A 14,509-nucleotide genomic window follows, 5' to 3' on the forward strand; every position below is an offset into this window, starting at 1 on the left:
AAGTGATTTCGTGAAAACAAGGAGGACTTGGTTACGCCTCAGGTGATGATGGAAACTGCTAACAGAAGATGAAAAGTCACTCACTTTTCACATATTCTCGAAGCTGGAAAACTATTTTTCCCGTCCTCCTCCTCCCCTCCCTCTCACCTCAGCTCTCTGTTCGAGGCTTTATGAAGTTTTTTGGTGTGTGCTGTGAGATGTTTCTGCTGACAGTGTTAAATCTCTCTCCTCCCCACAGCAGCCGCCGTTGTTCCAAGGGAGGAGGCACTACCCTGGCCGAAGGCACAGCTTTCTCTCCATGCTTCCCTAGAGGTGCTCAGATGGGATTAAAGTCCACATGGAGATATGGAAATGGACCAAGAATTTACTCTAAAAAGATGGTCAGCTGGGATTCAGGTTGCCTTATCTGCCTGGTGGTGGTCACCATGGTTGGACTTTGCCTGGCTCGACCTTCATTTAATTTAGTTGTTGAAGACACCACGGTGGAACCCGAAGGTAAATCACTCTAGAACCCTTAATTCTTTAAAAGGAGTTAATTTTAAATGCTTGAACGTCTGAAACAGAAGTCAACATCATCTGTGCTTGGGTAAATCTAAGGCAAGTAACAGATGAGCCCTCGAGAGAGAGTCGTGGTTTTTGACTCTCCCTTCTCTCACATGGGCTGTGTTTGTACAAGCACTCGTTTGTTTATTCTTGTGCAAGCAAGTGGTGTCAGTGATTTCACTTGGGACTGTCATCACATTGTACAATCAAAGTGCATGGCTGGAAGTTTTCAGGAATGGGTCTTTAAGGAAAGCAGCCTGTTGCACTTGCATACGTGTTCCGTGTCGCTGTCCCGAGGAACGCAGCGGATGAGTGGCTGCGTGTCTTTGTCATTGCCTTCACCTGAGAAGTCCAAAGAACTTAGTTTTTAATCGTGTGGCCTGAGTGTTTAGTTTTGCCAGGCACTCTGCAGAAATGCACCTTTGGTGGTGTTTGCCCTTAGAGCAAATTTCTCTCTCGCTGTTCATATCCAGGCACAGTCGGTGCCATGTGTGGATTGCAGGTCCTGAAAGTGTAAATGCTGAGATCTGAATAGCAAGGGCTCAAGTTTGTTACTGTCAAAGGCTAATTGAGACCTTCACGTTGGAAGAGGTGTTTGGATAAAATCTCCTATTTGGAGCCTGCACCTGTTGGCATGTTCTTCTGGGCTGATCTGTTCCCCAAGCTTTGCAAAGTGGTTTTCTCCTCTGAAGGGCTAGGGAAGGGCTGCTTTTTTATTGTCGTGAGCTGATTGTGTCTAAGAATGTTTTTCCAGTGTTGTGCTGCATCTTTGCTGCTCTCTGAGCACCTGGGGGGGAGCAAGTGAGGCTTCCTTCATAAGGTTATACCTGTCTTTTGGGAAGTGATTGCAGTTCTAATAACTCTCCAGCTGATATAGTGGTCCGTAGAGCATTTCTGGTCTGACAAGCTTGCTGGAGAGAACTTGGCCTTTACACGTTCTGCTGCTCATGTCCACGAATACACTTTATTTTTATTTAATATCTTTTCACACAAAACTTACTTGTTTCTATCCACTGCCTCTAAAAATAGGCATCACCAGCTAACACATTTTTGGAGTCCGTTCCAAGTACATTTTTATTGATGGCAGGGGATGAACTATTTAGAGATGATGAGCCCTCTTCCCTAGCAAGCATTTCTGAAAAGAACTCATAAAGTATAGCAATACTGTCATCTGTCAGCCATAGAGATTGTTGATAGCAAAGATCTTGGTTTTTTTTTCTTTTGAAGGTAACTTGAGAATTTAAAAAAAAAAAAAAAAAGCCCAACTCTCACCACCACTTGCTGTATGATTTGTTAATTGAACATCTGGTGCCTTTTTGGCTTTTCAGGGGAATGACAAAATCATGAATAATTCTGGTCTCAGACTAGCTTTGTAGTGAGGTCCCCTAATTTTAGGGTTAAGTTAGAAAGAATGTGATTGCAGAATTGGTGGAGTATTTTATGGGAAGAAGAGTAATATTTTTTGAATGATGCCTGATAATTTTTCAACTCTTCGGTGAAAGAATAGATTTTATTGTCTTAGAAAGCACATTTTAAAAATATATGTTTCTTCCACGGTGAATATGGAGGGGGTGGAATCTGGGTTTTATCCAAGAGTAAATTGTTAAAAGGGATTTAAAACTTCTTCCCTGGGCAGGAATGTTACTGACATGAAACAATTTTAGATGTGAGAACCCAAATCATTACCAGAAATAAGAAAAAAAAAATCAGAAAGCACTTCTAAGTTAATGGCATAATAAGAGCTTTTATGCTGCAGAATACAGGGAATTGTGTGGGATTTATATCTGAGATTTGGGAAATAAAACCTCCTTTATGTGCTTTGTTAAACCCCTTTTAAAAAAAAATCAAAACAAAACCAAGTTTTTACACAATCACCTTCTCTGGGTTCTATCACTGCCACCCACAAACTCTTCAAGCCAAAACCAAAAAAAAAAAAAAACCCTTCAAATAATCTCTTCAAAGACAAAGCAGACTTCTCTTTTAATTTAATAAATGCCAAAACATTTTGGCCACAGCTAATCTGGGGGGTCAGGTGCTCTAATAATGTAAATTTTCAGTGGGGCTGCTGACTGTGCAGTCATTAGAGCTATGACATTTCATACCAGCTGAGAAGGTCAACAGGGCCATGACCTTTGGTGACACATGTTGATCTGTTCCTGAGTCTTCCTTTTTTTTCTTTTAGTATGTTAGATGCTTTTATTATTATTGTTTATTGTCTTAGTGAGTCAGAATATTGGAAAAGCTGTTTGCAACATTAATAAGAATTGAGATGGTGGCTGTTTGTTCCTTAGGTTGTAACAGAGAATATACCTTTTCTCGGCTAAACATAACTTTAGGGACATTTGCAGTCATTTTCTTCAGAGTCTCTGGTTAAGTATGTGCTTTAGTATAAGCAGTATTCATCTAACAGGGCAGTCAGCCCTTCAGTCAATCTTGAATAAATAAATATCCATCTGTGACCACTGGATATGACTCTGGTCCATATGAAGGTATTTACACTGAGAATGGCACACTGAGCCGCTGTGACTGATACTGTTGGTATCGTGGGTGCTCACTGAGGGCTGGACCCTGGGTGTGGTGGGTCTCAGTGTGGTGCTTTTTTCCTTCAGCAGGGGTGGTAAAACCCGAGGCTGTTCCTCGGTGTGAGCAGAAACAGGACCTGCAGGAGTTAGTGTGGGCACTGTCAGCCATCAAACCGTGTCTTGCATCACGTGTTTACATATATGTTTTTTGTCCTGGGGAGCATAAAGACTTTCTGCTTTTAAAACTTAGACATAAATCCACCTCAGTGTGTACAAAGGAGCCATTCTGTGTGTGTCTGTGTGTGCCCAGGCTGTGAGGACCTTTGATGATAGCCAGCATTTCACAAGGGCTCTGACCGCACACATGGGTTGAAGGGTTACTTTGTGAACTGAATAATTAGTTTAGACATATATTTGATAAATAGCAAGCTCTCCCTTGACCTTCCCTTGCCCAGGCTGTGTGTTATCGTTCTGCTGGGGAGCTAATTTGGTCTCTTCCCCCCCAAGTGCAGTGCCTCGACACTGTCCTTGGAGCACCCACTTGGTGGGGTGACATTGTGTTTCGGTTCTTTTAATTTAGGTCATATTTCAGAAGATTAATTTAAGCTTTCCACAAGGCTGTTTCTGTGTCCTGTGAAAAACCACGATGGTTCAAAATGGCCTTAGATTTGTGTTTTGGAGCAGCGGGGAAGGAGAGAGAGACCTCCTTTGGTGGGTGACGGAGTGTTTATGGTGGGGTCCAAAGCGAGTAACAACTTGTCGTTTGGGTTTTAACTCACTCACAGGCATTTTCTGCCTTTGAACAACATACAAATATAAACACTTTCAGCGCAGTAGCTTCCTGTTTGTAAAAATGCTGGATAATATGAGCAAAATACCTTAATTTTTGTAAAATGTTTGCAGTGCTTAAAAGACGAACGTCGCCTGTGGCCGCAGTGGTCAGCACAGTCCACTTGGAGATCCCTTTTAGCCTCTGTGAGCTGCCTGGATGAGGGTGTGGGATTTTAGGAGCAGACAGGGCTGCAGCATGTGGAGGAGGGATGAGTGGTGATGGGATGTCCCCTGTCCCACGAGCAGCAGGGTGCTCTCCATCCTGGGGTGCCCCCGTGGATCCTCTGCAGCCAGTGCCACCCTGCTGACAGGTGACCCTACACAGCCATCATCTTCCGTGGACAGAGGCAGTGTAGAAGCACCAGGATGCTGCTTCCAATTTGGTAGGAAAAAATAAAGCAAATAGTTCACTCAGGGTTTCCTTGTTACTGTTGTGTTTTGACTTTTTTTTTTTTTTTTTAACAAGAACGGTGGCTTTGATATCTGCAAGTCAAATTAATAATTAAAGCCAACTCTGACTTAGCTAATCAGTTTTATCTTTTTACTTTATTTTACTTTTAATTTCATTTTAAGGAAGGGCAATTATGAAAGCCCATTAGGGAGGAATGTGACATCCCCACAGCTTCGGGTGAGGGCTGGATGCCCTTTCAGGGATCCGGTTCAGTAAGTTATTTGGCCCAGTACAGGATTTGCCAGCTGAGGTTCTGGGGAATCGTGCAGGCAGCCGGATTAAATCAGTCTTAATGTGTCCATTCTGTGTTTAAAATATGCAGTGCTTTAGCAGGGGCATGGTCTTGAGCTGCAAACTAATTGGGCATGGGTAGGGTTGTTATTTACAGTCGGTGTTGATGAGACACTGGGAGCTGGTGTGTTGGTGTGGCTACTACTTTGCAAAGGAGCAGAAATAATTGATGTTTTGTGTTTATCTACCATACAGTCACAGCTTTTTGAAGGGGTACAAAAATTATTAACTTTTAGGAATTTGATTCCTTTAGTAATTTTTCTTTCATTTCTTTTTTTTGAGCCAGAAGATTTTCAAAGATGCTGAGTTGTGAGGGTTTTTTTATCCTTTTTTTTTTTTTTAAAACCACTTTTATAGATAAACCCCTAAACCAGCGGCTGACTCCAACAAATGCATAGTTTCCTAATTTTTAAAATAGTTCTTCCTTGGCAGAGAACTTGCAACAAGTTTCAGGCCATAGTAAATTTTTTTACAGACAAGTTACAAACCTTTGAAAGCAGAATTTGCCATGAAAATGCTGACATTTCCACTTAGGGAAGGTTGTGTGCTCATGAGACGATGGACAATAGTCCATAGTGAGGTTTTAATAATAACCATAACACAGCTCTTAGCGAGCATATGTCTATATCCAACTCCCCAGCTTCAGTAGAAATGATCACTTGGCTTTAAACAAAAACATTCAAAGATTAGTATTTTCTTAGAATTAATATTTAGTTTAGGATCAGATGGGAATGCAGGAAAAATAGTTAACTATCCATTTTTCTACTGGAAGCATCAGATTTTTAAGTGTTAAACATTTTGAGAGTCCTCAAGGTTGAAGCTTTACAGTGAAACAGGGACTTTGTTCAAAGCAACGCTCCTGAGCAGTATAAATCCATGTTTTTAGAAGAACCATCACCCACTTAAGCAAGTTACATCTTGTCTACTTGTAATAGCACACCTGGTTTGACTAGAAGAGAAAATTTATTTCAGCGTAGTTAAAGAAGTGCAAAATTCAGGCTGAAAAGACTCCAAAACATGAAATGATGAGAGATCTAGAGTTTTGCACCAGTGTGACTGAGGGTTTGGTTCCCCAGTGGCAGTGGGACATGCTGTGCTCTTCCATCCCAACTGGACAAGTGGGAGCATCCTCTGCAGAGTTGTCAGGACAGGCTGCTTGTGTTACTGGTGGTGGTGGGAAACGGGGCCATGCTTGGTTTGGCACGGGGCCTGCCAGTGTAAAATCATCCTCACAGCAATTTGGGAACTGATTTGAAACTCAGACCTTTGAGTTCTGGTTCAGCACATTGCAGTGTGTGCCTGTAGTGGTTCCTGGGAGTTTTTGGCACAGCGTGCTGCCCAAATCAGAGATGCCGTCTTGTAGTACCAGGGACTAAACTGACTTGTGAGCTGATTGAAAGAGAAGTTGGAGCAACTTTGTAGGAGTCGAATCTTAAATAAAGACCAGATTTTCAGGAGAGCAGCAGCCAACAGCTCCTGTTGTAATTACGAAACGTGCGCTGGGAGTGCTGAGCTGTTCTGGAAGTTTGGCCCTTCGGGTTTCAATCGGAGTCGGGAGCGTCAGCAAATCTGTGATCTGTGTTGGCATTTGCTCCTTGGGGACTGTGCTTCCCAACAAGGGTAGTTGCAAAACAAGATGTTCACTAAGAGGAGTGGATTTTTTAATGTGGATTTTTTTTTTTTTAACTTTTAAAACCAGCTTATAATTCATAAACCAATTAAGTACGTCTCCAGGTTGTCCTTTCCCATCTCTTAATTATCACTCCTGGTTTTCCTGTGCTGTTTTGCTTGGTTGGTTTGGTTTGTTTTGTTTCCAAAAAAACCTTTTTTTTAGGGGTTTGTTTTTCCTGGACTTCTGAGTACTAGAGTAGTCAGCACCTGGTGTAGGGATGTGTCTTATGGGCTTCACTTTCTGCTGGTTCAGGTTTTTCTGCTGCTTGTCACCACACAAATATCTGTATCGAGGGAAGGGACAGAAAGCTGAATTCTATGGTGCCACTTCATGTGCTTGCCATGCTGTTATTGTTTTAATTGTATTTTTGAAGTGGCTCTAAGTGAAAGCATTTGGTGAACCTCAGCGAAGCTGAGGAGTTGAGATCTGACCTACTTTCATTCCCCTCCTCACACGCCGTTGCAAGTTGTGTGTAATTATTGCTTTTCCTCCCCCGCCAAAGAACTTGCTCATCAGTTTGGGACATTACCCTGTGTCTAGCAAAGTGCCTTACAGTACCAAAGCCACAAGAACAGGGAAGAAGGGAAAATTCCTTTGTTCCGAGGGAACAGCTTGTGTCTGTGAGGGTTTACTGGAAGGGGCAGTGTGCTGGGGGACTGGAAGGGAGAGAAACGAGGATGAGAAGCTGGCTGGGGAGGAGAAAAATCTCTTTTCACGAGTTTCTGTTTGGAAAGGAGTTTTGTGGCACAGTAGTTATTACCTCAGGCTTTCTCCCAGGGGGCTTGTGGCTGTTTCTGAGCGGGGTTGGAGTGGGATGCTGTGGCTGGGGGTGCCTTGGTGGACTGCACAGACCAGGACAAGTCTGCAGGTTAAATTATGGTTGTATGGACAGAACTCGATCAGAGCACTGCGCGACAACTTGGTTTTCAGGTATAATAAAAAGTCGTGGGGTAGAAAAGCTCTGTGAGGTTCATGCTGTGCTTCCTTTAGGATGGGCTGTATGGATGGGTGAGCTGCTGGCAGGACCTGCTGCTGGGCAGCAAGGAGAGCCTGCCTTCGTGAGACTGGCTTTGCAAGTTTGTACAGTGCCCTGCTCAGTGTCTCAGTGTTGCAATATTTAATTTGTTTCAAGGAAAGTAATATGACTTCTAATTCTGATTGCCACCCAGCAGTTCGTAAAAATAATTTTAAAACCCCAGTTCAGATTTTGAGTTGTGCTTCAGCTTGGTTCTGTTAGACATTGTTTGATCATGGAAAAATAATCCTGTTTAGATACTACAGCGAAGTACCCAGATTTCTTTGATATTGTTTACTCAGCAGGGTAGCACAGGTATTTCAGACGTGCAGGATTAACGTGGAGACTCTCTAATAAATCTGCAGTGAAGCACTGCTTGGTAATAGCCCTTCTCCTAACAATTCAGAAGCGTTTGAACCATCTTCCATTAGTATGGCAAAGTGCCCAGGAGCCACTGCTACCGTCAGGAGTGACGGGGGTGTCTGCAAGTTAAAATTAAGCGTTGTGTAAATGGTTGTGTTCCACCTGGAAGGGCACAGAGCCAGCCTGGCTTTTCACTTCGGGGCTTGTTGTGCTGCTCTTTTTCCCCACTAGAGACTATCCTCCCTGTGGAGCTGGACTTAAACAAGTTATGATGCCTTTTGCCTAAATATTGCTAAAAGGCAGCCTGGTATGCCTTGAAGCTTCGAAGTATTTGGAGAATATTCCACGGTTTATGTGTGCTGTGGATAAGAATTTCAAAAGTGCTAAGGGGATGTTTTTGGGATATTGTTTCCAGTGACTTTTTTTTTCAAATCCTGCTTTAGGAAGTGGGGGAAGATGAATTTCAGGGGAACAGGCAAGATGAGACTTCCAGATGAGCTGCTAAAATTAAGGGGATTTGTATAGTCAAGTAAAAATGGGACCGTGTACAAAAGAAACAACTGCTGACTTGCTTGTAGGGGATCCGAAGAGAAGTTCTCTGCATCCAGAACTAACACTGCAACACTGAATTGTGCAATTTTTAACCTCACAGTTGTAATTTATTTCTTTTGCACGTTGAGCAGTAATAGTCTTGAGTGTGGCCTCTGGCAAACCTGGAAGAAAAAGGTTATGTTTTTATGTTTGGATTTATGCTATGTTCTGTTATGGTTTTATGTTGCTCTTGAAATGCAAATAAAGAACCTCAAAAAAAGCTACGGATTGGAATAGATGCAAGAAAATTATAACCCAAGAAAAACCCTTTGCGACCAAATATACGTGCTCATACATTTTCCCAAGGCTGTATATTTTATTATGGAGCCTTTCCCAAGCAGACTATAAGGGTGGGTTGAACAATGAGACTTGGTTAAATTACTCTGCCAGTTGGTTATGTGCAGAATACAGTCAAGGAGATTTGAAGTTTTGCTGCTGCTGAAAGAAACGATGAGAAAGTGGTCCTGGTTTTGAATTCTGCTTTTTTGAGAGAGAAGATTAATTTTTTTTTTTTTTTTCAGCTTTTCATTTGAGGTTCTGGCAAAAGGTGATATATTTCCCCTTTGTATTGTATAATAGATTACATGAGAAGACTCTTCTGTAATGGGTTTGAGGAGTAGTTAATTATTTTTGAGATTGTGTTACACGTGTGTTAGGTTTTTATTGTACTCCCCAGTTCTCTTAATACAGAGACTATTACTTTAGGCAGATGGTGGAGTTTGACTTGAACAGAAATAGTCAAGGTTTGGTGCCTGGAACCAGACGTTCAGATCCTGAAGATGGCCTGTAGTTCCTCATCATCCTGATGAAATGATAAAAGACAGCACAATAACGTTAGAGGGTTTGGTGTGGCCTCTCAGGGTTGGGGGTGTTCTTTCCCTCCATGGTTACACAGTCTTTGTGCAGAAGTCATCCCGTTTCTTGCTCTGTCCCATATCTGGAGAGATAAATCCTGTGGTGACTGCTGTGTAAAGAAGTCTTGGTCCTGTCAGGAGCAGAGGATGCAGAACGGGGACAAACAGGAAGAAGTCGCGGGCAGTTCCCAGCAGCAGGAGGTGGCCTCGCTGGTCTCTCTGCTGTTTACTTTGAACTTGGCATGCTCCGAGTCTTCCCTGGCTTGGCTTCCAGAAGCACAAAGCACACAGCCAAGCCCACGAGCATGTGATACTTGGCATTTTTGACGCACGTTGGGCGGTTGTGCAGCCATAACTCAACGATCCCATCTATAAAGGCAGGTAGGAGCAAGCAGGCCACAAGCTGGAGGAATTTTTAATCTCTGCACGAAGCCTCGACAAGTACAATTTCTTTCTCTCTCTGAGAAGGAGTCCTCTTCCTTTAACCATGGTGGGGGGAGTGAGGCACATCAACCCAACTGCTTGGCAGCCGTCAAAGCCAGGCTGAAACAGTTCGTGTACCTCACCCTGTGTCAACCAACATTACAGGGTTATGAGGTTTGCTCCCACTTATGAGGTTTGCTCCCACTGCCCTCTTCTGCTGAGTGCAGTGGGGCCCATGTGGCTGTAGCCAGGGCTTGGGGGTAGCCACCTCAAGGAGTAGCAGTTCTGTAGTTGCTCCTCTGCCAAGGAGCATGACACAAGGCAGATGGATGTAACCACGTGGGGATCATTTTTGGGTGCGTATGCAGAGGGTTTTTTTTTTCTTGGCCAGGGGATCCTGCAAGTGGCAAAATGCTTTTCTGCTCACCAGAACTTTTTATTTTTCTAAGTCTTCAAAGCTTAGGAAAACAAGTTATAGTGCAGTGTAATATTTTCCCTTACCCGTGATGACATTGGCAAGTTATTGCAATTGGAGGAGATTCACTTTTTTTTTAATGAGCTTGGTATATGTAGCACTCAATAGGAGTTGACATGATGCTGGAGGTCCAAGCTCTAGCAGGTCAGTGTGGCTGGAAGCTCTGCACTTGCTGGAGCACCAGGCATGTGTGATGTGGCAACTTTGTTTTGCAAATGTTCACTTCCAGGCAAGAGGATTATTCCCGTTCGTTAGGTTTTTTCCTGTCTGGTTTCATCTCTTTACCCATCACGTGACTAGCTCCTTATTCTATAAGGATAACAAGATTAAAGACAATGCCAGGAAAAATATATTTTGGAGAATCTGGCACTTTGTTTTGTGGAAGTTGCTGCTTTTACAAAGAGAAGCCCAGGAGCTTGTGTTAAAGGAACAGGTGAGGACTTAGAATCTGCCACATGTTGATGTTTGGAGCTATCATGGATAGCTCTTTGATGCTTTGTGTTTGAAGTTTTTCTGCAAAGCCTAAATGTTTTTCATCAGATTTGAACAATTAATGTTTCTGTACATGGGAGGGGGGAAATAATTCCTGCTCTTTGTGGTCTTGTTCAGGGACAAGGGATTTTTTAAAAAAAAAAAAAAATCATTTAGTTGTTTAATGTTATAGGAGGAACTGTAGCAATTTGGAAAGTATTTTATCAGAACAGAGACTTCCTGACAGTGCCTGGCGGAGGCAGAGCTGGGCAGAGCTGGCAGCTAATGACGGAAACACAGCACAAATAGGACAGCAGGAATCCAGTGACTTTGGAGCAGCAGATGGAGGAATTGCAAACACTGCTTTGTCCCCCTTTGTGCTAGGAGACGTGCTTAGCCTTTGTGGCTTTGGTTTGCTGTTGGCTAATGGAAGATAGTCACCATGGCCAGGATTGACTCTTTGCATTTTTAAACTGGTGGCCGTGCCTTTTGCAGTCTGAGTTTATCCTCCATTGTCAGAAGGGGACATGGAGCTACTTACTGTTGGCCTGCCAACGTAAATGAAAGGAGAATCCCACCAGCTTTTACCTGGGAGGTGGGAGGGGTGGTTGCAGAGGGAAGGTTGCAGACCTGGCTGGTGATACCTGGGCTGCCTCCTGGAGAGAGCATAAAGCCTTGGGTCTGACTTGGGACCCGTTTGAAATCCCCATTCCATGTTGTTCATCCAGTGTGGTCTTGCTGGACTTTTCCTCAATGAGAGGAGAGCCATGAGCAGGGGGTAGGAGAAGCAGGAGCAGTGGTGGTGGTTGGCAGGCTGGCATTCCCTGTGGGGACATTCAGTTTTGCAAAGAACCTCTTGGATTCTTGACAGGTCAGGTCTGTTGACCCTTCTGGGCACACTGTGGTGAGTGTTTAGTTATTTACTAAAGCCTTTTGAAGCGAAAGTGGCTTGATGGGGTCTGAGGCTTTTGTGTTCTGCAGAGCTGTGTGAGAATCTTTGCTGGGGTTAGCTATTAGCTGATCGTTTAATTATTTGGCTCTGTAACTAAGTAACTAAATGACTTGAGACTTAAGATAAGCAGCTCTTTGTTAACATTTTATTAAACGGAGAAAAATAATAATAATTTGAAACCTAAGGAAGTATAAATCTCTCAGTGACCGAGTCCTGAACAGAAACATGATTTGGAATACAATCGTGTATCATAATAATCTGAGGTAGAGCAGTCAGAGTGTCCCCATCCTCTATTGTGGTCATGGCTTTTGTACAAACAGTCTTTACTTCATTTGATGCCTGGATGGCATAAACCATGCTGTGAGGCTGCATGAGCAGGCAGAGAAAAAGTTCACAGCTGTTTATTTAGCAGCAGCCTGGTTTTCAGTGGCAGTATTGTTCAACAGCTCCACCTATAAAGTTTAAATACGTCGTGTGCACCACTATTACAAATAAGGATGTAGCTGAGAGCAGACAATGGCAGAAGCAACGTGCCCTCCTCTGTCCCTCAGCGTTTCAGAACACCCCTAGAAATTTTGCACATGCAGTTGTTGCTTTTTTTGTTTTTTTTTAAGGGGTGATAGAAAGGTATAATTCACATCAGGTGGTGCACCTTTGCAGGAGGAGCTAATGGCATTATTACAGGGTTTACAGGAGAACTTACTTGGAAAGGAATCCTGTACTGCCTTAGAATCGTGGAATGGTTTGGGTTGGAAGGGACCTTTAGAGGCCATCTGATCCAACCTCTCTGCACTGAACAGGGACATCTTCAGCTAGATGGGGTTGCTCAGAGCCCTGTCCAGCCTGGCCTTGGATGTTTCCAGGGATGGGGCATTGTGGGCAACCTCTCTGGGCAACCCGTGCCAGTGTTTTACCACCCTCATTGTGAAAAAACCTTCCTCCTTATATCTAATTAACAAAGCAAGCAAAGGGCTGGTTCACAGGCTTCTGGCCATGGCTGAGGATCCCATTCCAAGGCAGAGCTCCAAAGAGGGCTGGAGGGGCATGGATGTGATAGCAGATCATCAAGCTTTGCCTGGTGCTGCAGGCTCTGCAGGGCAATCTCTTCCTTCTCCCCCCAAGCTATTTTCACTAAGGGAAAGTTCAGGATGCTGCTGAAAACACTGGAGGATGTGTACAAGTGATGGCTGAGCAAACTCACAGCCTTATGTCTCCAGGTGTGGAAACAGGGAAAGAATCCTGTTGTCAGCCTCAGGGGAGCCATTGATTTGATGGTGCAGCATGGACATGAGTTCAAAATCTGTGCCTAAATTTCAGAGCACTGTAAAAATCCTTATGCAGTCCTGGGGAGAGTTAACTTTTGCAGAGCAGGTTGTTTGTGTGCTGCTGGGAATTTTTTAACAGTTCGAAGGGGTTGATTTTCTCTGTGAAGCTGTTGGGTGGACTCGTGCCTCAGAATCCCACCTGTTCTTTGTTTGCTTTTGGGCACCATTTCAAACCCACACTGGAAAAAGTTTATAGGCAAACATTATAAAAAGTGACAGTCTTAAGTGCTGCTACATTCTAGTTTGGCAACACAAAGGCTTACCTGAAATAACTCACAATTTCCAAACATGACTTCATTATTTCATGACAACACTTTGCTGCATCTTCCCTGATACTCTAGAGGTAAAGAAATAGAGAAAGATAATATTTATCAAATGCTAATACCTATTTGGAACTTGATTTCTTTAGTATACTATTTTCTTTGCAAAAAGAATTTTTTTTCTTGTAATTTTGAAATAGATTACTGTTCTTGAGTTTGGATTTGGATTTATGTTGAAAGGCTCAGTGTAAACTTGGGGTTAATAGTTTAAAAAGAGTTGAAATCACGGATTTGAGGTTAGAAAATTATTTTCCTTTTAATTGTGTGTAAACAACTGATCTGCCCAAGAGCACACTGCAGCCTATGGGACCATCCTGTGAGTTGGCTGGCACTATTCAGCAAAAGCCTCTAATGCACTTAGAGTTGAGTTATTGTCAGCCAAGGTGGCTTTTAAAAAGTTTAAACAAAGACAGTTTTAGACTCCAGTGCACTGTTGGCACAGTGTAAACTCTGTGCAAGAAATTTTCTTTGCAGGTAGAGCTTTACAAAGGAGTCTTATTAACTTCAAAGTAAATTAGGTAACTGGCTTCAGGTACCTTTTTTTTTTATTTGACAGTGAAATCTAATTAAAAGAAATCTCAAGCAGACTCAAATATACTCATTACTGTTACAAAATATATGTAGAAAGGAGCTCATGCTCCTTCTGGAAATTAGATTTCTAACAGCATAATGTAGCAATCAGTGAAACACCTGCATTGCAGATCTGTGGATTCGTGACTGTATCAGCAAGACTGAATTAGTTTATAAGGGGTATAAATCTGTGTTGGAGCTCGTCCTAAACTTTGAGATGTAAGTCTGCACGCTAGAAAGTTTAGAGACCTTGTTATAAGCTCTAAATCCAAGAATCTTTACGGTCTACATAACTGTGGTTGAATGGTTTTATGTGCCATCTTTGTGTGATGCAGGTGACCCGCCTGTTGTTTGAAAAAATGTGTTTGCCCTAAGAAAAAAGGCAGAATAAGGTCTGAGAGGGCACGTCCCTGAAATTACATGATTCCAGGATGAGTGGGGAAGAGAAATTGGTCATGCTGTTTTCAAGTCCATGAACATAACCCGATTATTTAAATGCAGGAGTGTCCCATTGTGGTGGTCACTTCTGGTGCTCACGGAATCATAGGATAGTTTGGCTTGGAAGGGACCCATGAGGATCAAAGAGTCCAACTTCCTACACAAAACTCAACTACTGACAGAACTTCAGCGTTTCCAGGCTCCCATGCACAGGCTTGCTCAGATGTGGTGCTTGTTTCTGACTTCTCTGTTGGAGGCGTGACACAAGAAATGCCAATGCTGTGCCCCAAGGACAGGGAACACGGGTTTCAGGGTTTCGGTATCCTTAGAAGGAAGGGTGGACATCAAAGACTCACCTCTTTTAATACTCCCCCAGACTCCCAAGCAGGCAGAGGTGTGTTT

At 43.0% G+C, this 14,509-nt stretch overlaps 1 protein-coding gene across 5 annotated transcripts in view; it reads left to right on the top strand.

The window, feature by feature from the left end:
• The first annotated feature begins 231 nt into the window (after positions 1–231).
• FGFR2 (fibroblast growth factor receptor 2) overlaps positions 232–14,509 on the top strand; it is a 78,671-nt gene continuing 64,393 nt past the window's right edge. For 3 of the 5 annotated variants that reach the window (XM_018078454.2, XM_018078455.2, XM_018078456.2), the window contains exon 1: positions 321–495. In XM_018078454.2, the coding sequence (XP_017933943.1) occupies positions 321–495 (175 nt within the window). Of the gene's footprint in view, positions 496–14,509 lie in introns of all 5 variants that reach the window. The other 2 variants (XM_018078452.2, XM_018078453.2) reach the window with 2 other exon arrangements.

The sequence above is a fragment of the Manacus vitellinus genome, unplaced genomic scaffold, assembly GCF_001715985.3.
Source record: "Manacus vitellinus isolate BGI_N305 unplaced genomic scaffold, ASM171598v3 scaffold_40_pilon, whole genome shotgun sequence".
Taxonomy (NCBI): Eukaryota; Metazoa; Chordata; class Aves; order Passeriformes; family Pipridae; genus Manacus; species Manacus vitellinus.